The 23,085-nt window shown below is 48.4% G+C and overlaps 6 protein-coding genes across 6 annotated transcripts; 1 reads left to right on the top strand and 5 right to left on the bottom strand.

Moving 5' to 3' along the window:
• Window positions 1-4,747: 4,747 nt before the first annotated feature.
• Window positions 4,748-5,794, bottom strand: LTR84_004629 (uncharacterized protein; the record flags this gene model as incomplete). Its single annotated transcript, XM_064848204.1, has 2 exons — window positions 4,748-5,689; window positions 5,741-5,794. The coding sequence occupies 2 exons, from the start codon at window positions 5,792-5,794 to the stop codon at window positions 4,748-4,750; spliced, it is 996 nt and encodes a 331-aa protein (XP_064710828.1).
• Window positions 5,795-10,427: 4,633 nt separating this feature from the next.
• Window positions 10,428-11,084, bottom strand: LTR84_004628 (uncharacterized protein; the record flags this gene model as incomplete). Its single annotated transcript, XM_064848203.1, has 1 exon — window positions 10,428-11,084. One exon carries the CDS (start codon window positions 11,082-11,084, stop codon window positions 10,428-10,430), a length of 657 nt encoding a protein of 218 aa, XP_064710827.1.
• Window positions 11,085-13,940: 2,856 nt separating this feature from the next.
• Window positions 13,941-15,257, top strand: LTR84_004627 (uncharacterized protein; the record flags this gene model as incomplete). Its single annotated transcript, XM_064848202.1, has 1 exon — window positions 13,941-15,257. The coding sequence occupies one exon, from the start codon at window positions 13,941-13,943 to the stop codon at window positions 15,255-15,257; it is 1,317 nt and encodes a 438-aa protein (XP_064710826.1).
• Window positions 15,258-16,325: 1,068 nt separating this feature from the next.
• Window positions 16,326-16,790, bottom strand: LTR84_004626 (uncharacterized protein; the record flags this gene model as incomplete). Its single annotated transcript, XM_064848201.1, has 1 exon — window positions 16,326-16,790. One exon carries the CDS (start codon window positions 16,788-16,790, stop codon window positions 16,326-16,328), a length of 465 nt encoding a protein of 154 aa, XP_064710825.1.
• A 1,312-nt stretch (window positions 16,791-18,102) lies between these two features.
• On the bottom strand, window positions 18,103-18,396 carry LTR84_004625 (uncharacterized protein; the record flags this gene model as incomplete). Its single annotated transcript, XM_064848200.1, has 1 exon — window positions 18,103-18,396. The coding sequence occupies one exon, from the start codon at window positions 18,394-18,396 to the stop codon at window positions 18,103-18,105; it is 294 nt and encodes a 97-aa protein (XP_064710824.1).
• A 2,008-nt stretch (window positions 18,397-20,404) lies between these two features.
• Window positions 20,405-21,134, bottom strand: LTR84_004624 (uncharacterized protein; the record flags this gene model as incomplete). The annotated part of the gene is made up of 2 exons (XM_064848199.1): window positions 20,405-20,697; window positions 20,798-21,134. 2 exons carry the CDS (start codon window positions 21,132-21,134, stop codon window positions 20,405-20,407), a joined length of 630 nt encoding a protein of 209 aa, XP_064710823.1.
• Window positions 21,135-23,085: the final 1,951 nt, after the last annotated feature.

The raw sequence follows: 23,085 nt of genomic DNA, 5'->3' as shown, positions 1-23,085 counted from the left end.
TACGAACAGAGGGGTAGAAAATTGTCACAGCTGACAGAATCTATGCTTTTCGTTACGATCGAGGATACTACGAACAAACACTCACCAGAACTTGTTACGTCCGAGTGGCGGGTAGACACAATGTTAGAAAGCAGAGAACGGAATTGGGCGTAAGCTTGGTCATTACCGCGCTCCGAGGCCAAACCACGCCAAGGTTTGCCATGTGATGCGCGCTTTTCCTTCGCTTAATTTCGGTTGTGAAAGCACCTTCTCGATCTCTTCGCCATCACTACGTCAACGAGGTCGAATTTCATATCCGAGTACCATAGTTCTAGGCATGTGACTCTGAAGCATCATCAGAGTATTAGCGATTTTTTCCGTACGAGGAATCATTGTCCCCCAAGCAGTATGCACGATATGAGACCGATAGCTTGCTCTGGCAGGTAGCATCGGGTTCAGATGGGAGATCTCACGACTCATGAAAAATCTGTCACTATGGAAAAAAAAATTTTACAATGCAAAAGGACCGTTTGCGAATATACTACATCATTTCTCAATGATAGAGCTACTGGGCCTTGGTACTAGCCAGGTTGGCAAACGCGAGGTTGCTTCTCAAACACCCAAATCGGGTCGAACACGCCTTCCCATGTCCAGCCAAAGGTCTCAATGAAACTAGAGATATACTCAGTATAATAGTAGCCTCCTTCGGGCTTGTCTTATTCTGTCTGCATCACCGCTGGGCGAGCTGACCAAAGCTATTGTGATTTCGTCATCATTCATAATACTGACCCAAGTGCCAGTATCCGAAACGCCGTCCTCCCTGAAAATGTTGGTTTAATGACCCAGAGATGAATCTACATTGACCATTCTCCTTCACGAGTCATTATCCCATGCAATCATTCAATTTTGTTACATTGCGAAAAGGTCCGTCATGTCGGCTTGCTCATCCTGCCCAACACCAGATATCAGCATCGGCATCAATATCTCGAAGTGCTCCTGATCGTGCGACTTCGCGCTATATGGCACAATATTGTGTCAAAAATCACATCTTTCCAGCCAGGGAACGGGTTGGAAGGGACTGGGGGACCGGTAGGAGGAAATATTGCTTACCCAGCAATAAACCAGGAACGCGATCCCAGAAGTCATTGCTCCCAGCGCCCCATAACTGCTAATATCCCGGACTGCTAGCGGGACTATCGTTGCTTCAGGATGAGATGATGCTGCAACTTTGGCTAAGATTCGCTGTGAGGGCCCGTGGTGCAGTGGATGCTGGAGAGGCAGTCGGTGAGCGATGGCGAGCCGTGTGGATTGTGTCGAAAATCCTCTTACGACCGAGGTCAATCGTAAAGCTGCAGTTCTCATTGATGCAGAAATAAAAATCAATGGATAGGTGAGGCTTGATCTTCGAGGTCGAAAGGGTGCTTCTTATTACTGCCCAAAGTCTGCTATCTTTTTGTGATGCAGTACAAATTCGGTTGGCTTGCTTGATGTGAGGTTTGTATTCTTCAAATTTTGTTTGTGTCCAAGTGAAATACAACAGCGCATCAAAAGTACCTACAATATATTATAGCCTAACAGCGCCTCGTCGCTAGAATTCGGGCAGGAAAGGGAGCATCATCCGACACAGGAAGTACACCATACATTCTCGTACGGGTGGTGTGGTCAACCTGGTCTGGGGCAGTCACGCTCCGTGTGGAGTGTTCAGATCACCGCGCAAAATCAGCGCAGCGACAAAAGGCTCACAGCAACAGAAGGAGTAATTCGACGCTGTACGGAATACGCTCATCAATGGAGGGAATCGGCGACTGCCATAATCATGACTGACACTTCTTGCACGCAATAGCTCAGCTTACATCGATGCGGGTTAGTCACCTTACCAAGTGTCACACCACACTCGGAAGGCTGAGTAACTTTCCAATGGTCGGAGAGCATTTCCGGCGGATCACATGACCATCGGCGATTTCTCCTTGGCTTCCACAGCCTCGTGGAACCGGTCTGTCACGTGCCGTTTCATTATTTCTTAGGGTTCAGCTGTTGAACTAGGTCCTTGAAGTCCTGCTAGACCGGAAGTGAGTCTCTTTTGCTAGCAAAGAGAGGAGCAACGTGCGGCAATTGTTCGGAATGCTACAGCCTGCCCGATACCAACGCCCATCCGGTCGCCCTTAGAAGCTTGCGTTGAAGGAGCGTTACGGAGCTACCGACACGGCCAGGCAGGCAAGGTGTGCTGTGCACAGCTCCTGGAATCTCCTCCCCAATGGAGTTACTAAATTCTCATATCAGCGATTCGTCTGTCAATTCGAAACGGTGCTCTACTCCGACCTGGGTGTCCGCTTGCAACGACCGAGGGGTCCTCCTGCAGGCCCTGCAGGCCCTGCAGGGTTGGCGACATGGCTGATTCTTCACAGGAAGGCGTCGCCATAAAATGAGCCCATGACTAAATTGTTCTCTAGGCTTCTTCCGTCGTGGTGGCCCCTCAACATGTCGCTCATGGGGGTTCCATCCTCATAATCCCGGTCCACCCTCGTCCTTGACACAGCCCAATAAGGAAGTTCTGAATGTACCAATTAATTGGTTGCTCGCTGAATGCTCCATATCGGCATATCATCGCAGGCCAACGCCATGTGCTATCGGGAGTGAGGTCTCGCACAAGGAGCTACCCGCAATATGATTACTTTCTGAAGCGGCTGAACGGCTCGGATAAGATCTACATCCTAATCTCTGGCATGGAACCATCTCATTGACAGCGACTCTATCGATGGAGCTCTAACCATCAAAGTTACGCGTACACGTCTTTCCTCCACCTTAGTGCCTGCTTCTGCTGTGCTGCACGGAAATTCTGTACATCCTCACAGTACACCTCAAGACCTTTACCAAAATTCTTCCAGCGTGCTAACAGAGTCCCGTCCAAAAGCTCACGCGCTAAAATCCACATTCCTATGCGCTTAACATGAAGAGGAAGTGCCTTTCTTGGCTACAAAAGATCACCGATCGTTTCTCAACCCCAGTAAAAATGAGAACTGGATTGAAGCAATGTTTAATGCGGCCGTTCCCTGTCAGCTTGTTCCAGACACTTGGACTCAGATCCGGCTTTTTCCAGACCATCGCTAACATTGGCGGCTAGTAAATGAATGTCGTACTTCGTAAATTTTGAATGAAGACGATCTGCAGAGCAATGGAGAAGCACCAGCGATTCAAACTGCAACTATCTCCTCCCTTGATTCTTCCGACGCTGTCCACGGCAAATTCCTGTCAACTCCTCGGCTCAGCCAGAATTCGAGGGGACGCCTTTTCATGGGTGTTCCACCTAGTTGGAATGACTTGAGTATGAAGTGTGTTTTCTTCGTCGGTGTCAACGTTTTTCTCTCTTTCTCTCTCTCTAGCCCGCTTGATCACAAGAAACCGCGTGCCAGTTCTAATTTCTGTCCACCAGTACTCTGGGACTTCCGTATGGCTAATCGCTGAAAGAATGGGCTATTGGTACGGTTGTTCCTTCTCGTTCTTGGAATCGGGCGCCTTTTCAAGCGATCACCGTGGTTCAAGTTTCACTGGCGATTGGTGCGAAATTGTATTGGGCGGTGGCTCTTTGGGCATGCCGATGCTGGGGGTTGCCCCAGGGTATTCAGGCTATCCCGGCAGCTCTGGTATTAGAGACTTCCACCGCCAATCTGAGGCGGTAGTCAGGACAGACGAAGCTACCCCATAAGCGTAGCCTAGCAGTGTGGACATACCCTTCAAGTCATGCCCCGATAACACCCCCATTGTTGAGGACTTTTCGATCGACGACTTCTCCTCGGACGCCTAGAGCACCTCCGGAACACAGAAAAAAGCTGAAGTGTCTTTTCCAGCTCTGGGGATCGCGATAATGTTAATGTACCAATATGAAGTGTTGTCGAAACAATGTATGTCGAGGTATGGTTTGTGGCTTGAATTGCGGAGTGCATCGCTTCCCCAGTTACGAGTTTCTAGACCCAAAAGTATCGTATGAGTAAGTTTGGTATTTCTAGGTGTGTCCCGTTTCTGTACTACAAAATATCAGTCCACTCGTGGTTTTACTGCGAGGACACCCGTATTGGTACACTTGTCAGCAACATATCTCATGATTAGTTCAATCACCTACGCATGGCAACTTCCTCTAACGAGACGTCGCTAGCGTATCTCGTAAAATTACTGGAAGTCGGGTCGAGGGCGGCAGATCCATATTCCTGGAAAGTAAACTCTCAGGGTGCGGAAACCGCGTTTGACTTCAGAGTCTGTCTCCTAGCCCTGTATGTACTGACCTACTATGTGGTACCCGGCAAGGCAACATTGTATTCAGTAGTGAGTTGTACAGATCAATTTCTTGCATAAAGCATCGACTTGCTATATTTGCGCATGCATGCGACGATGAGATCCCAGAATTATCTTTCTATTGAAGTCGTCATATCATCTTCCGTACAATAAGTATCTTCTGTACCTCCCTGCCGTAATAGTCGACCGAATCTGCAAAAGCAATTAGATGTGAGATTGTGCCTTGTCCTGCAGCTATAATCCAACGAGCCGATTCGCAACTTTGTTCGTAAGTCCACAATTGGTATTTCCCAGAACTGCCCGTAGGCTTTCTCCCAAATGGCAGTCCACCAAACTTGCTCACTTGAGCATCCATCCGATATGTTCGAAAATTATCCACACAGCCAACGCCGTCCATTTTTTCAAGCGCATGTACATCGTCAGAGATGAGTCATAGGTCCGAAGCCGGGTCCATCTCGAAAATCTGCGTAAAATTCATTCATTAAGCGTTCTGCTGTTGTAGCTGTAGCCGAACCATCTGTTTGAGCAGAGTGCAGTCTTCACACTTGACAAGCTTCTCTAGGGCCATGACTCTGTCGCTGAGTCGCGTGATTTCATCGGTCATGTGGCGCATCTCCACTTCGGATTGGTGAACATAATTCATTGCGTCGGTCATGACATCTGACTTCCTAACTTTTCCTCGGTGTTCTCGAGAGGCATAGAAGTCTTGCGCAGACATGCCAGTCATTCTTGAAGTAGTGCCTGTGGCCGACAGCGCTCGGTGGAGCTGCATGATCTTTCCATTCAAGTTGTCTCGATATCGTCGCTCGACAACTGAGTGGGCTTGTTTAGCTCGGATATTGGCTGACTCGTCTTCACTTTCTGAAGGCTTGTGGGCTCTTTTGTTGCGCGACTTCTTGTCTCCGTCAGTTACTTGCTTAGATCGTAGTTTGCTTTCGCTGGAGACAGTCCTTGATGGTGATCTTCTGATTGGCTTTTGTTCGACAGAAGATCCAATGCTGGTGGAGAGGCAAGGCGGACCATTGCAGTCTTCGATTTCCGCAAGGTTAGCAAGCTGAATGCAGCTGGGTTCTGGACCGCATGCTTGGGGAATGTTTTCCAGGACTGAAGGATCGAAGCCCCCTGTCGAATAAGACGTATTGCGACTCAAGCCTGGCTCGGTCTTGAGAGGATAGCTCGTCGACTGACGCGACAGGGCAGCTGATTCTGGTGAAGTTCTGTAGTATATGGACTCGTTTGAGACTGTGTATGAAGGGATATCTGATGATTCGAAATTGAGGAACTGAGAGTAATTCGGTGAACCGACAACGTCCTCAGTAGTATCGATAGCGTTCAGGTCATAGTAGCCAGATTGATCTTGACCCTTGAACTCGCCAATAGGAGGCTGGAGGTTGGTGAAATCAACCTCAACCCAAGGTTGCTGCTAGTATTCTCAGCATAGTGGCAAAAAGCTCCCACCACTTTAATCACATACTTGATTGTCGTAAGATGGATCCTGATAATGCTGAAACATTTGAGAATATGGCATCTTGCTTTAGGATGGTCTGAGAATTGTTTGATGTTGAATTCCAAAAAAATAATAGTTGTGAAAGACTTAGAGGACCCTGAGTGTCACCCCACGTGTGCGAGACAGGTCCTTATTATTGTCAATGACAGAGATAGTGATACCTTCCCTGTCCTTCGCTTAGGCGAGTGCATTGGTAGCTTGGCTTTCCAGATCGAAGATTCAGGCTCATCAGACCACCAAGAATATGGAGCAGGCTAAGCCGGATGACTCCGTCAGGAAGTCCAGTTCTGGAGCCCGGCAGTGCTCAAAGCGCTTGGCAATGGGCAAACGGCAAGGCTGGCCCTTTCATCCCGGACACACAGGCGAGCTTGACGCCTAATGAGTCCCTACGCAGCAGCCCCCAAAACCCGAGGAAAATTGGAAACTCACCTCGACTCGCAGAATGACCCATTATTACATGATCCACACTCATCCTCACGAATAGCCAATCTTTCCTCATGGAGCAACGACAACTATTCTTGGTGGGCAAACCCTTTCAATGAAAGCTACTAACGTAATGCCCAAATTTCAGAAAGCCGAGCATCAGACCTAGTATCGAACCTTCCATGCCGTTCGGAACAAAACCGTTAGGTAAAATATAGGGTTGCAAGGGGAGAGTTTTGAACGCTATCGACAATGCACAACCCCAAAAGTTGTGTTGCGTGCTTAATGGCACATGATGACAACTTTTCTAGTGCCTGGTCAATCCAAGATCCGCCGAACAACATTCTTGGTCCCAAATAGGTATCTGAGACTGATACTAAACAGTGGCTATTCAATATCGAATATCAAATGGCTCAAAATGTCGGCATTCATCTGTTTGGCCCACACCGCAGCATTCGGGGTGGGGTGGAATGCCACATACCCAGGTGAACCATATTAACCAAGTAGTTACAAGCATATCCTGATGTCCGCAACAGTGCGTCGAGAGACATTCTGGCTCTTAATGTGCTACTACATCGTTTCCGGCTCACGCCATTATTGTAGTGAATCTACCAACACCTCATTCTGAGCTATCGATTACCCGAGTGAGAAATTTGCACTTGGAATATGGAACGTCGATCACAAGACACGTAGAGACTTCAGGTCACAAATCACAGGCTTCTTCAAGTTGAGATTAGACTTCGAAGATATATACAAAGCCCTGTGTTTAGTAAATATGATAGCGGCCGATAAACAAGAAAGAATTCCACAAAGTTAATCAAAGTCTTCACATACCTAGTACTACAGATGAAGTTCAAAACGAGAGAGCTCGAACTATCCCAGGCCTTGGACGAGGTCTTCCTCCGTCTCTCCCTCGTCGCAACCCGCACCCTAGAGATCGCGATATCCATACCGATCATTGGACTCGTTGCTGCAGTCACCAGTAGCTTTTCCAATGCAGAAGTAAAGGTGCCCTCCAAGGCGACAGGAGCGCTGGCTGTGGCTTGCTTCTGTGCTGTTTATTCTGTTGTAACAGTGCTTCCTGTGTTTTTCGAGGGTCCAACATTCTTCACAACACTCGCAGCCCTTGACGCATTGTTTCTGGTGGGTTGGGCGACCCTGGTAGGAGTGTGGGACCATAGCGCTACAGGCAGCTGCCCAGCTTTCATGGCAGAATTCTTCGGCACGCAGACACAGAAATCCTCTTTCACAACAGACTGCAGACTGATAAAGGCAACTTTTGCTTTGATGATTGTTAATGTGTATGCAGCCCATTGCTTGTTTTTGAACTATTCTGATCTGCCATCTAGGGTGCTTTTTGGAACTACAACGCTCCTTTCCTTCTGTCTCCGGACAATCGAGCTTGAACATGCAACCAAGTGGAACACTCTACCTCTCTTTCGCAACACCCGTGACCCAAAGGTTGCTGAACATCATTGCTCCTGTTGCAATCACAGCAAACAGAATCCTTCGCCAAGAACAAGCTGTGATGGTGACGGAGCCCGCGCTAGCTTTTGATGTTACGAAGGAGGATGGCGTGTTAGTCGGTGAGAAGACAGATGTACCGCAACTGGAGTAGTTAGTTTCTCGGGGATAACATTTAAATTGTGTATAATGATATGACAATACTCAGCTGGAGACATGTCAGCTGGCTCTCGGAAGAAGAGACGTTGTGGAAAGTGAGTTGCGACAATCTTGTTGCACTTTCTCAATCATCGAGACCATCCTCCGAAAGCTCAAGCAATCCCTGCTTCTTGGGTGTCTGCATCTCACAACTCGGATGCCTCCCACCTTGTGTGATTACATCTCGCGCTGAGGAGAGTTTCGAAAAACCTTCATTCATCTGGCTGTCCCGCGAAAATAAAAATTCGTTCCCTCTTCCCCTTTTATCTGCCTCAAGATTCGAAGCATTCCTCATGGAGAGAGTTGTGCTGTCCAGGCTCGTCGGCAAGCTGATCATTTTCCAGTGAGACTCTTCAGCGGCCTGCGCAGACACCAACATCTGCTTCTTCTGGTGTATAGAAAGCCTACAGCTTTGAGGGCCGGATTCTCCGTCTCGCAGCAAGTCGCACACACAAAGGAGTCCTAGTGGAGGTGGATTCGTCGGACTCGTGCAAAGCGCAGAGTCATTGGACCCGTCATACCGGGCGACATGTTGTGGTGGCGTAATCCGCGGGCTCGAAGAGCTGCAGTGCTCTGTTTTGGGATGAAGAGGAATGCAATAGCATCCTGGAATGTTCATCTGGCTTGTGACCGGCTAATCAAGGTGTGTGAGATCAAGTTATAATTGGTGGCAGTTGCGATTCCTAGGGACAATGAAAATGAGCCGTATGCCAAAAAATCCCCAGCATAAAGAATGACACAAGTAACAATTCAGTTGGTCAGGTGTTTAAAGAAGGAATAGGTTGTGGACGGAGGAGGATTTGTTGCAACACGAGAAGTTTGAGTCTGAAGACAGTTATCAGGTGCTCTTTCGTCGGCGATATCCGAGCAAATTGTACATGTTGCCTGACGGTCAATGTTGAGAGGTGATGATCGCTCTGAAGGTCTAACCTACTAACGACTTAGAACCGGTGGTCAACTGTGAATGATACTAACGTTGCAAGTTGCTCATGGGAATTCGGGATATTGCTGAGGTACATGATTGTCTTGGGTATGGGACCTTTAGAAAGTTCCACAGAACTTCTACCCTCATGCATCCGATTACCCCTGTCGATCACAGCCTTGCGCCTCGACTCGACAAGCGAATAGGCTGGAACATGTTGGCCAGGGTGGCTTGGTGCGAAAAATCGATTTCTCACTGTTAACTACATCAACTGGAATGGTCTCTGGACTACTACCTACTGAAATTCTACACACTCTACCATGAAGATGAGGTTTTGTGCGTGAGAGTCTAGGCTAATATAGCGATCATTGGAAACAAGCCAAACCATTTCCTCAACTACTACCCCACAGATAGCTGATTATACTACTCTGCCTGTTAAACAGACTCGAAACATGCAGAGACGAAGGGAACAGATGGGAATGTGCCTTTTTGCATATAGGCCTACACAGACTCTTGTTGACTGTGACGTATGCCACTTGGGATCTTCCGAAGCTCTTTACTAACTATGTCTAGAGTCTTGACACTCAAATCAGACGGAACGAAACGCTGACAGTGCATTTTGTCAAAGGCTGTCTGCTGCTTCGTAATCTACCTATAGCTGGCAACTCTCGAAGGGGTGTCTGCTCGCCCTTCTTCCACGCTTGAGCGACACCAGATTCGGCCGATTCGACTGCAATCCACTTTCCCGCACAAGTCTAGCAGTGTCTACGAAGAACAACTTAGTATGGTGGTCTGACCAGGATTAGCCTTATACAAGTGCCGGTATTGATACAAGCTGCAAGGTAATCCGGGGAATGATGCACGCCATCCATCTGCGGGTGATGTGCTAATCACTCGAGATCAAATCCGTTGTTAAGCGAAACCCTACAAAGAATACCATTAGCTCGGCTGTACACTAAAGGCAATAGGCTTCTGCACTTTTGATTGCTGGATGCGCCTCCGCTCTGAGGTCTCTTGACGCTGCGGCGTATGATTTGGCAGAGCTGACAAGCATTGGTTGACACTCAATCACGACCATGATTATGTGCTCGGTTAAGCGTAGTGATGACTTGAAAACTGCCAATCAGCCAGAGAACTCCGTAATATCCAATTCTTTTATCCTGTGAAAGCATCATGTCAGCAAGAGAGTCTCCTTGTAGGTTCTCACTAAGGCCTTCCTTCAGGATAAACAGGCTGTCTCACCTGATAGTAACATCTAGTAGTGTTCCATTGTGGTATCTAGACATCCTACCCTAGAATTATCATCATGAACAGCTTCCAACTGGAGAGACTTGGGTTGAGTTTCTCTGAGCACTTTCGCTGAGAGCTGAATTTCATTTGGTCATGATATCTGTTACATGCCTCTGGTACAGGCCATTTTACTCGCCGAAGCACCGTGCTAAATGCTAAGTAAATTTCTTGAAATAGTAATCATAGGCCTCATTTTCGCTCAATCACAAGGTGGAGCTTGACCATCGTTGACCTGAAGGGAAACAGGGCGGCACAATGCGTGGGCATTGGAGATGTTGCCGGTTGGGGTATTTCTAGGACTCGAGTGAGTCAAAGTTCGTTTCATCATTCGTTCAATCCACAATAAGAACCCTCTTCTCAACCGAAAGCCTCCACAAAGATATCCTCGACTTGTCGAAGTGACAGAACACGAGGCTGTTGGGACCAAAGCACAATGTCATCGTCTTCCGACTTATGCAGAGGATAACCAGGGTCTGCAGTCTTTAGAAGGAAAGGGTCAGATTCGCCACAGTGTAGCAACGGTGGGTCGATGTCTTCTTCTTCATATGTTGTGTCACTCCAATGTCCTTCATCATCGTCCCCAGCTTCTGTGCTGGCGTTGCTGCCATTTTCCCACTGCTGGTCACAATGCGGCCGCGATTCAATGGACGAAGCATGCAAAATTGACAGTGTTCGGGGGGTGTTTACGAGCTGTAATGAAGGCTCTTTATGCGAAGAAGACACCGGTTGCTGAATGGCTTCTGCATCCATGATGGATGTCGGATCATCCTCGATATCCTCAATATACTGAATTGTTGCGTCATCCTCAAATTCTTCCCACTCCAGAACAGGGAGTGTTTCGACTTCCACTGGCTTGAGTTCTTCGTCATCTAGATGTTCATTGATGTAATTTCGAGCATTGTCGAACAGGAGTGCATGGCCAAGGAGTTTGCATAGGTGAGGCTCGGGTTTCTGTGCTTCGTGTCGAATATTTAGCCTTGAGAGGTAGCCAAGTTTGTAGGCGAAGTATTTCATATCTGCACAAGATGTTATTGGACACCCTGATTCTATGGCCTTGGTCGTGTATTGTTGACAATCTGTCGTCGGATATATCTTGGTGTGGTGCATACTGTCTAATGCGGTATGCTTCGACTTGTCGTCAACGTGGAGTAGGGGAAACCGAGAAAAATGGCATGCGCATTATGGGTTGCAGTAGACCGGGAGTATGAAGTGAATCTAGTGAGTGAGCTGGGGAATAGTCTTGCATTTGAGGTATCTATGAGAACGAAATATCTCGAGATCTGTAATCCATCTGCATTATTCCGAGGGGCTCTGTCGGAAGGAGATGAAAGCCCAGTAGGGTGTCGTATGATTTCACTGGCTAGCGTTATGCTTCTGCACTCACCCCCACAGAGAGAGGGTTTACGTTCTGATGCAATCAGTATTAAACGGTTGCCAATGCCTGGAATGCAGCTTCAGTGGTTTGCATCTGGTAGCAATAGGAAGAAGCGGAAATTGATAGTGATGCTTTGAGGGAGAGTGGTCTGACTTCCCGCAGAGCTGGCCTTCGAGTTAGGCTCTGTCCCCACCCCTCTGGTGATTGAGGTAAGCCGTACGAGGTAGATTGTTAGTGCAGAAATCTGTTCCCTACGACAAATGTGCCCTCGGGTGGCATGTCGTTGGTCACAAGTTACCCTGAATGTGTTAAGCTCCACGGGCGACTTCCAAATGGTCATCGGGCTGCTCCGGGCTATGTTAACTCAACTATTATTGCACTCGACGTGTATGGCCTGACAATCACCCACGAAGGTATGAGAAGTTGAAAAGTGGTCACCGTGCTCGATGCTTGTTGTTTCATCTCGTTCTTCATGGTGAGAACTGAATGTTGACCGCGCTGTGAGAGTGATGGATGTTCTTGCTTCACCGCTATTCTACGTGGTGCTCAGACTGTTGTTGCAAGGTCGAATAAGCAGTCTCGGGTTTGGCCAAAAAGCTGTAGCTTCCCACCCGTGGTGGCGTTTCAGTGAAATACTAGTCTTGATCTCTGGTGAAAGATAATTCGTGAGAATTTCAGAATGAAGCCAGGATCCTACATCGTTTATAGTGGGAAAAGGGCAGGATGTGGTGTCGGCATCTAACTACTGAATATGAGGAAGTCGGTCAAAAACCTTCCTCAGTTCAGCTAGTCATGAGTTAGACGATGATTGGTTACTACGTCTAATGAAGAGCAGGTCTCCAAACCCCAACGACAGTGAAGAAACGGCTATTAGATTGAAGAAGACCACGTACGAGCATAAAGTAGCATCTCTTATCGTTCACGGTGGTGGGAGAGCGGGTGTGACAACAGAAGCTCATTCTAGATCTGGGTCCATGGCAGTGCATCCTCTCGTACATTCTCCGCCTTGCGCCTCACTGTGGAGGATCAAAGCACCAGACTGTCTTTAATTGGCAAGTGATGGAGTTAATTGCTGGAAATCCAAACCTAGAAACTCTGCCCCAGCGCCATCATTTACAGTTTAGGACAGGTTTAAGGGCTTCTAGAGGCTGGGTATCCACAGAATCATCTTAGCAATGATGTCGCACAGAAAGCCTGAGCGACTAACGCTCATATTTACAAGTAAAATGACGACTTAGATGCGTATCGTATGATGGGAGGTTTACGCGTCTAAACCCCGAGACTTATTCGAATAATCGAGCAACGTTCTTCAAGGAAAGAACCAGTGAGAAGAGCCAGATTTGCTTTACCTACAGAGTTCGAAGCCTAGCGTCAATCTTGGGACAGAACCCCTTGGTTAAAGCAGAAGGATCCAACCCACGTAGCGGACGATAATATTAGTGAGGACCAATGGAAGTCACGATATTGGTGAAAGTATAGGTACTGAATCTTGATGCCTGACATACACTCTAACCTAGGTCAGGATAGTTAGGTGGCCGGAAGAAGGCTTGAGTATGTACAGGATAGATCAAACAACCTGCTTGGGGTAGATTGAGGGTTTTTAATGAAGCTTCATGTATTGCTACAGGAGCGCGTTTCAGGTACCTACGAGTAAGCCTCCCCAACGGCTAGGTCTGGCCTCAGGGTATCAGGTGTTGCTCGTTCTTGGCAATACAGACCTGTTTCACAAAATGCCGTAAAGCATACGACCTGCATTCTACCATACCACTCTGTTGCCAGACGGCTTCTTGGATAAGATGTGGCAGCGCAACGGAACACACGGACAGAGTCAACAGCTACAACATCAAAGCAACCTTCACAGCAATCATCAAAAACGTAAGAGACTCCGAAGTAAAGTGGCTGCTGTGTTCATCGAGACTGTATTGGTGGCATGAATCTTCAGACAACCTATTTATGCGTGGCATCCTCAAAGTCTGGACGCGCAATGACCCAGCCCCTTCGATTGATGGTAAGTCGCATGTGGCTAACCGATAAGGTTCCTTGATTTAGTCCGATCGACTTGCGCCTGGAGCGTGGCGTGTAATGGAGAATGAGTCCGGTTTACCTGGAAACATATATTTCCTTGAGTGGGGAGCTGAGCGCTTTGAGCCATACGGGTACAGTAGTCGCACCACAGTGTGGTGTGACTCCTGGGACTGAGTTGCAAGACGACCAGTTGGAAGGGCCAAGTCGATGACTCCCCCAGATCCCCTATGGACTCTACTTCCTTGATCTCATTCACAATAGAAATCATTCGCAGAGGCGAAAGAGTGCCTATTATCACCTGTCACTTGTGCCGTTGCCCTATTTAGCTACCTAAGAGGCAAATGCTAACAAGTGTGTCATGTCACGCCTGATACGAATTGCGAGGCTCTACTCTATGCTTACCTGTTAAATAGACATTGCAGAACCACAACCACACGTCTTGCACCACCCTAGACCATTCTTACGACCCCATGCCTACAGCCATGCGCTTCACTACTACGGGAGAGCCTGCCACGATGGCAGAGGTATGTAAATTGGCGTGGCACACATTTTATGGCATGCAAAAAGCTTGCGAGGACTTTGAGAACCTGCGTTTCGAGGTTTGGACCATCGCCATCAGTCTGGACTCACTCCATAGTGTCGGCACGACATCATTGTTGATTGACCGACAACCTGACAAAGCCAGATGGGCACTAACATTCTCAAAAATCTTGTCCTCGTTAGGGGCAGTTTTACGACCATTGCACAATCTTGTCAGACAATATCTCGGCAGCTCAGCTAAGGATAGAGCAAGTATCAAGAATTGGTTGTTGCACCGCGATGTTACATTTGAGGGAGTCACGATACAAGATTTCAGACGGAAGCTATCAATGTTGGTTGAGACACTCAACGTCTTCCTCTCTTGCCTCACACATGCCGAGCTCGCTAGGGCACGGGAGACATCCGAATCAGAGGAATTCCGGGTCTTGAGCGAGGTCTCGAAGCAAGTCCTGCATAAATGGGATGCAGATCTCCCAACGGGAACACAACGGTCCACGGATAGGTCGACCCGACAGATGGAATTTATTCAAGAAGCCCGAGTCATGAGCTCACCAGTCCTGCAAAATGGATCACCTGGACTTGGACTACAACTTCCTAATGTTCCACCATCACCAGCTCAGCTTAGGCATCCTCAGGAACCCCCTTCACGTCCTCCTCCACCCGGAACGATGAATCTTGAGACGATTGAAAACGGCTTCCGTACTCACATGCACGCCATGCGGCGTATACGGGAACAATTGCGGCACCAACAAATCAATAATGATCATCCTGCGGGTCAGACATCCCCCCATTTTCTTGGGGTAGCTGATAACACTCGAAGCCACGGCTGGGGGGCTCACCCTCCACCGACACCCACAACACCCACTCTACGACATAACATGACAGACTCATCTTCGTCATCGGAGCACTCTGGAGACTACATTGAGACCTCCAGCAGTGGCAGCAGCGACCGAAGTCACCACAGCGGCTCGATTCAGAGCTCTGACGCAAGTAGTGTCCACTCACACCAGCATTTAAATACGGTCGAGGAACAAACAAGACCCATTCCAGTACCACATCAACAACCTTCCTCTGCACATATTCGAAAACGGAAGAGACACCCCGAGTATCGCTTCAAGACTGGTCTCGAAGCCGAGAACTCCCACTCTAGCGACGGCTCCGGCTCAGATGAGGCCCCGGATGGAGGCCACCATCCTAAAACTGCTCTGGAACGAATGCTGAGTGTAGTCTTGTTCTTCGATCAATAGTATCAGAACAGACAGGAATGGAATTACGACGAGATTGAATTACGTTTGTCTGCGGATTATGCGCATCGGGATGGTCAGGTATCATTATTGGATGTTTAATATCCGGTCTAGCAAGGGGCTTGGACGTTACTGGGAGGTTTCACACACGGTTTGGCAGCGCACAGTTGAGTCAGAAATACATACGCACGAGACACAGTTTAGAGACGATCAATGATTACTCCGTAGTACTATGCCACAAGAATGAATGTTCTCTTTCTATAAATCTCCCAACATGAATACCATGTCTTCGAAGAAGTCACCAACCATTTGCAATCCCAAGTGATTGTTGTTAGGTCAAGGCAAACTATGCTTCAGCAGAGGTGGGATGTTGGTGACAACACCACCACTCCGGCCAGTGGTACGATAGGAAAGCGGCCTCATACGAAAGCATCTTGCACTACTACATTGACATGTGCTGATTCTTCAGTCGCTATCTCGACCCCCTGGATTCTCAGCCGTGTGCCGCACACATGCATCTTCAGCATGAGTTCCACTTTTCGACAGAGCCAGTAAATGCCGTAGGACTGTTACTGGATCCTCCTATATTTCGCAAGGCTACAACACGCGTTAGAAGATCCATCTCTGGCCAATGAGGCTCGTCACGTCAAATCAGAAAGTGATCTTGCTGGTACACATGATTAATTAATAGCTATGAGGAAGCTGAGGTGCTCTCCAACATGTGATGAAGAACATCTGTCCTGCTTGATGACATACAGCAAAAATCGCCTCCTGGTGTAGGGGCTGATATGCAATATAATGGAAACCTGAACGCCACCCAATGAGCCGAATGCAATTCATGCGCTCATAACTCCTATCGTATCAATCTGACATGCATTTCATGAGATCTTTGAGACTGACATCCTTATGACTTTATTGGCCAAGCTCGCAACTCTCGTCGTCACTGTCCATGAGGAGATCATTGGACCTCCTCACTTCCGGATCTAGACATAGAGCAGGAGATCGTCAATAAAGTCAACGTCCTCTTTTCGAAGCGAAGCGAAAACTGCTCGCCACAGTGGGGAGGTCTTCTTAAGAGGACTTACTCTCATGTACATGCTTCCATTCCTCCCAATCGCTTTTGAAATGTCCAAACCATGCGGATCCATGGTTGTGTGGTTGTTGCGATTGTCTTTGTTGCTCGTCTTTCTGGTGTTCGAAGTCCTCCCGTTGATGGTTGAGTGTTTCAAACCACGAGTCCCCGTAATTGTGCGGACGGTGAGATTCTCGCTCGAGTTCTTCCGATTTTCGATGCTCCAAATCTTCTCGCTGATGGTTTAGATTCTCAAACCAGGAGTCTCCATAGTTATGTGGTTGAGCTGCTTTTTGCTCTTTCTGCTGGTGGTATTGTGTTACTAGATCGTTCATGCTTTCAAACCAGCTATCTCCATATCCGTGCATTGATTCAACCGATGTGTCAGATATGCTGCTTGTTGTAGATGCTGTGGATGTTGGTTTGTGCATAGCATTTGATTGTTGAGATGACTTTGCTGCCATTGAGGATTGTTGGTTGGTGGTTGGAAAAAGAGGTGCTAATGCTTAGGTATAGCAACGCTTATCAGGGTGTAAAGGTGTGCTGAATTGGTTAAGAGTGTCTTATCTTATAATACTTGTTTGGAATGAGGAGTAAAACCATCGAGAGGTGTGCTCTTCAAGGCGCTTCAAATAGTCTGGGACTTGTATACCAAGAACAGGTTGCGATAGACAACCTTGGTCATCACCGTCCATCTTACCGTACAATGAACTCACATGCGCCAATAGCATCTGTATTCCACGCACAACGGGATGTATCGGTACCATCGTAATCATGATTGAGACATGCATTGCAGCGCACCTCAAAATGACGCGTGCACTGACTGGTAGAGAGGTTGCAACAAACAACTCTGGACAAGAGAACCAGGTACCTTCCGATCTCCTTGAGCCAATTACGGGCGTGTATCCTGTGGCGTATGACTACGAGATACTCAGAGAGAGAGTTATCAGACCACTTTGTATCTTGCCGCCAAACGGCCAAGCGAGAGGATCTGATTTCATTGAACCCCAGGGGCTCCAGGCCCCCACCAGTGCCACCACGCCTGAAGCTCACACCATTTCCAAGCCTCGGCCTTCTCCGAATGGTGCAGTCTGGAAGCTCTTGCTTGGGGTATGTCGCCTAATTGATGCAGGTTTTTTCTCACTCATCCGTTATGAGCATCGTCGTTCATCCAGTGACCTCCCGCAGTAAGGGGAACCACGACTCTTGTGAATAACATACCACGTAACTTATCAACATCTCCTACGCTCTCACATGACCTCTAAGACATGAGAGCTTCGCTTGGCTCGGAGAACTTATGGCACGATCCTCCTAACATCCTCGCAATCACGCAGTTGTGGCTGCCTTTCTACGAGCACTCTGTAACGTGCGAGCGGTAGGTGCACTCGTAGCATTGTCTGTTCTGTCATGCAGGTACAGTATTATCCGATTGAAGTTCTACGTACATGGTACGGCGTGCTGGTCCGTCCAGAAGAAGCTGTGAGGTTGCCCTCTTTGATATCTCGGAAATGCATCTGTATGTAGAGAGTTCTCGGAACAAGAAGGGCAGTCCTGTTTGCATTCTCGGAGCTGTCCTACCTGTTCGACCTCAACGATGCCTTGTATTCAAGTCGTTGACAGGCTATATTGTCGGAGAGCGGTCCACCAAAGTGTCGCTCTTTGAGTCAGCTCAGTTAGGTTACTTCGATGGACGGATGGGATTGGGTATCAAGCCGAACAAATGTTGAAAATATTGTCACCGTCGATTTTCTTCGAGATTCTCGATTTCTTTTGCAATCAGTCCTCGATCTGTGGCATCCGACCAAAGCTGAAGGCTTGGAGCAATACCACGGCTAATGCCCAAACCAGGGACCACGGAGAAGCAGCTGACTGTTGAGCATCACGCGGCTCAATGGCAAATTCGGTCTGTACATCTCCAGCCCATTCGATATGTTGGATCTTGATGGCTTTTGGGACGACTGCTCCCTCGTCGTGTACAGGAGGCAATAACCATCCAGAAGAGAGAAACTCGATTTCCTCGTCGGAGCCACCATCATCCACCAGCAGACCTAGCCTTCCCTTTCTATGCATCTTGCGTGGATGAGAAGGGTCTCAATGCACAAGACTAGATAGAGCCAAACACCGGTTGGTACAGCAGAAAGAACAGCTTTCGAATTCACTCAACCTCAACTCCTGCCATGACGAAGATTCCCAGTACCAGATCCGGCGATAAAATCGCATATGTAGGCATTTCAATGTCTCTTGCCGAGCATGGCTGGAGCATAATATCCGTTATCTACCACTTAGCTGGAAGGCTCTCGTATCATCCTCAACTCGAAGCCTGATCATCAATGCCCCCAAACCCGGCAGTCACGTGGAGCACACTACACAAGGCGAATCACACCACACTTGCATGGAGCCAATCACGCATGCCACCCAAGCAACGACTATTGTATATCGGATCGCCGATGAGATCATGGCCGAGAAGCGAAGTGGATCTGGGAAACGACGTTCATGCCTCGGTGGCAAGAGTTGTGCGGAAAACCTTTGATGATCTCCATAATCCTGCGCCGTTGATGAAAGCATCTGCCGTGCTAACATGTCCTTGCGATGAATCTGCATATCCGAATGCATTGAGAACAGTTCGGAACTCCGCAACGCCGTGGCTATCACCCTCAGACATATTGAAGTATTGGATCTCAGATGTGGCCAGCTGCATATGATGGCTACTTATGCAACGTCTCATCAGTTCTGGTTGAGGACAGAAGCCGAACTTGAGATCATTTCTCTTGCTTAGATCCACCCAGCACCGGTAGATGATGGACCTCGCAGCAAGAATATAGCCGGATCAGCCCTACCTACCAAGGCCCGAGGCCGTCCCCTCGAATCTTTCAGGACACGAAACCATCCCATCGGACTCGAAGAAAACAGAGAATCATGTCCTGCATGGAGGCTGCAAGCATCCCCTTCAGACTGGACCCCCACCCATTCCCCCACAGCCAACATCAACATCAACATCATCAGCATGAAAACAACAAACAAGGCCATCGCTCCGCAGCGAGGAGAATAGGAAACAACCACACACGTACAGTACGAGTCGCCGAGCCGAGCTCCTTCGGAACCCACTCATCACTGTCAGATGATCGACAGGGTTGTTGTCATGAACGACATTCTCTCCTCTCTCTGTGTGTTCTGTCGGCTTCGATGCTGGTTGGTTAATTGACTGATTGATTGGTCCTGTCAATGATCGTTGGCAGATACTAGTGAGCTGGACTGTGCGTGCGTGGTGCTTCATCCAAGGCTTGTTATATCTGTGCGTGCGTGCGCGCGTGAGAGCAGGAGGAGGTGGACTTGGCGGATCGATCGTCGGTACACTTGACCTGACTTGACCTGACCTGACTTGGTTGAATGAATGAACGGGAAGACTGGAGACGCGTGAGACGCTGATGCTTGATGTTTGCGAGGGCTGCGAGATGGGGGATGTTTCCTCGCCTTTTTTCTTCTCTCTGATCTCCTCTCCTCGCTGATTGACAGCTGAACACCGACGCCTGATAAGTACGAGTGGCAGCCTAAGTTCCGAGTAATTTTGTCAAGAAAACTTAGAATTTATCAACTCGAATTGAGTATGGGAATCCTGGCTCACAGGCACGATTACTCTAGACTTGTGTTGGGGCTGTGGCTATAGATGGCAATCTACAAGACATGACACACTTTCAGGATGACTCTTCCATGTCCTCGGAGTGTGGGAATGAGATATGTTAGGTATATCGATCGTGGGAAACACGTCACTAGGCAAGAGAGAATAATTGTTCGTTCTCAGTTGGATCCAGATGAGACATTAGGCTAGTAAGCAGGTATTTCTGGAGGTATGAGATCTCGCATTTTGCATTGCATTTGCACCGGCAGGGCCCCGAAAAAACAAAGCACCCAAAGATATATACACGTGAATCAAAAATTTGCCCTTTTGGATAGAGTGCTCTCCAAGAAAAAACCCGGTAGCTCAAAAAAGCAAATTAGATAGCGTGGTAGCACGCTTCCATAATTGGTAATTTGAGGTGTTGCTTGATTGACTGTTTGATCATAGCAGCGAAGCCATCATCTATGATGGTGGTGGCCTGTTGGGCTCGCCGTAGGTGTAGGCGGTGTAGATGCCAATGGGGCACTCGTCCTGGTCCTGGAAGTACCAGAAGTTGGTGTCGTTGGTGGAGGTCTTACCAGCGACACAGGTACCAGCACCGACGAAGCATGGTCCGATGTCGATGGTGTATGCGTTGCCAGGCTCCATGTGGATAGGTGGGAAAGCTGGGAACGGACCTGGTGCTGGTTGATTGTTGTAGGTTGTCTGGGGTCCTGGGCAGCTGCCTGGGTTGTAGCCAGTGAAGAAGAAAGAACCTAGTTTTCATGTTAGTTTGAGCTATTTGGTCTGCGAATATCTTTGATTTGCGAAGAGTGTTCTGATGTGTAGTATAATGATATGAGAGTGAAGACTTACCACCACCCTCATACTCGAAGTTGGAGGTCTTGAGTTGCGACTTCAATGGGAAGATGAACTCCAATGTGCAGTTGGCATCAGCTCGAGAGGCGGGGACATCGAAGCTGAAGATGGACTCAATGTCGTTAGGTGTGAATACACCGTTGAACTGAGGACCGAATGACTTGTCGGGCTGAGATTTGGAGATCTGAGTGATGTAGTGTGGGAATTCGAATTGACCGGCCGTGAGTTCACGAGGGCATCCTTCTCTAGGCTTCAATGCGCGCTTCTTCAAGACTTCTCCAGGAAACGCGGTGGCGAGGCCAGCCAGAATGGCAATGGCGGCAACAGACTTCATCGTGGGTATTATTATCAAAGGGAGGGTTGATTAGAGGTATGTCCTTGTGATAATAGATGTTCTTGGCTGTTGTTGATATAACGAGTGACTGTGGTCAAGCGAATGACTGTGGCGCGAGAACGATCAGTTTCCAAATGGAGAGAGGGGAGGAACCGAGAGCATATGAAGGAAAAGCTGTGGGAGAGTTCTTAACTGTTGTGGGCATATAGTGGGAGATTGGATCTGCAGAGCGGCTGGATATGTTGTTGGTGGCAGATGGGCCCCCAGAGCAATCCGTCTCCAAACATTATCATTGAGGGATTCCATTTAAGTGGACACGAGGCTGAAAAGTACACCGGTTTGTGCAGGGATGCAACGTTTGGGCAACCATGCGCAACTTTGTCTGAGACATAGACCACGAGTCTTCCCTGTTCAGGGAGGAGAAGATGCGACTGTCTGGTGTTTGGCGGCTCGACCGATTGAAGTGACAGGCGATGGAAGCTAGACCTACCGACGCTGGACGAAGCTTGTGGCGGTAGTGGAAAGCTTGAGATTAGAGCTTCAATGGGCTTGTTTGGTTGACAAAGGTTGACAAGTGGCCCAGGGGTATAAGTGGATCCTCATGACGGTGGATCTACGAATCTCTTGAATCGATCTCATTCGCACAGTAGAAACACGATGGGCTCGTGGATGGATATTCAGATCGTCTAAGACCAGGATGACGAAACCCCAAGGTCAGTGGAATACGAAGTATTTCGTAGACTCCATATCCTTGTGTTAGTGAATCGAATGTTTGTCACCAACTCAACATACGATGACTCTGTCCAGCTCATAGGTTTTCTGGAAAGAATGACATGCCTATTCAAAATATCAGCTGTCTTGTTCTCAGATGAGAAAACAGGACCTTGTAGTCCCAGGAGAACCCAATTTTAGGCGAGACGTAGTCCACGTTGAACACGGGGCAGATTGGAGGGCCAAGGACACCCTGGTAGAAACAGACGCCAGACGAAGGAGCTTCGCCTCTAGCTTTGAAAGTCGACCACACCACATTCCCGAGTCCCGAGCAGGTTTTCCTGGGTTAATCACGGTCAAGCTTTTGAGTGCAGGATGCCGCCTCATGCACGTTGACAGGAAATGACGAGTGAATGGGCCCAGGCTCATAGCGCAACACAGCCCGTGCAGAGTCGGATGGGATAGTGCAGATGAAGGAGCATTTACTCCGTAGACGCTGAAACTTTTCCTGGTGAGCCTCGAAATAAGCATCAACAAGAATCTGCCAGGTGTCTACGATTGTGTTGGGCTGAACTCTGTCGTGTTGGTTTGAGTTCTTTTGTGGCCACCACCCGGCCCAAACACGACCATCGCAAACTGCAAGAATGAAATTGGTCCGGCGCCTCAAAAGCTTAAAGCCATCGATGCCGAAATGGGCGTCTAGCCGTTCTCAGCCCAACCGTTCCAAGGTCCACCTCGTGATGGAGTAACGATTTATTGATGGGATGTGATCCAGAACCGGGAGACGCGGCAGATGGGGATTCCTGAAGCAAGCAACAGCAAGTTTTTGGGTTCACGGTGACCTGTGTCTTTTTCTTCGCATCTGGCTTCCCGTGTCTGCATGTTCCAACATTTTGAATATGAGTTGACGTCGACAAATCAGATACCAAAGCATCAACGAGACTGCTCATGCATGGCTCAAAGCGTCCAGAAACTACGCCGGCCGCGTAACCCGAAGCTGCCAGTTCGGCATGTCGATGCCGCATTCAGAGCTCTCGAGGTGTCTTCTCCATGCGTTTGATTTGACAGGTTCCAAAGAGCCTCAAAAGTGCATGTAGAGCTATTTTCATCGATTTGTCGCGGGAAGCTTTGATGATTCTCCTTCCGGTGATATTTGAGGAAGGTAGGTATCGTCCTTGGTGTAACTAGTTGGGCAGGAAGCTGCTGTTTCCCATATCCGCGGCTGGCTGCTCCTACAGAT

This window comes from Exophiala bonariae (genome assembly GCF_035927105.1).
Source record: "Exophiala bonariae strain CCFEE 5792 chromosome Unknown scaffold_2, whole genome shotgun sequence".
Lineage (NCBI taxonomy): Eukaryota > Fungi > Ascomycota > Eurotiomycetes > Chaetothyriales > Herpotrichiellaceae > Exophiala > Exophiala bonariae.
The sequence above is the reverse complement of the archived record's forward strand: the minus strand, read 5'-3'. Positions and strand labels throughout refer to the sequence as shown.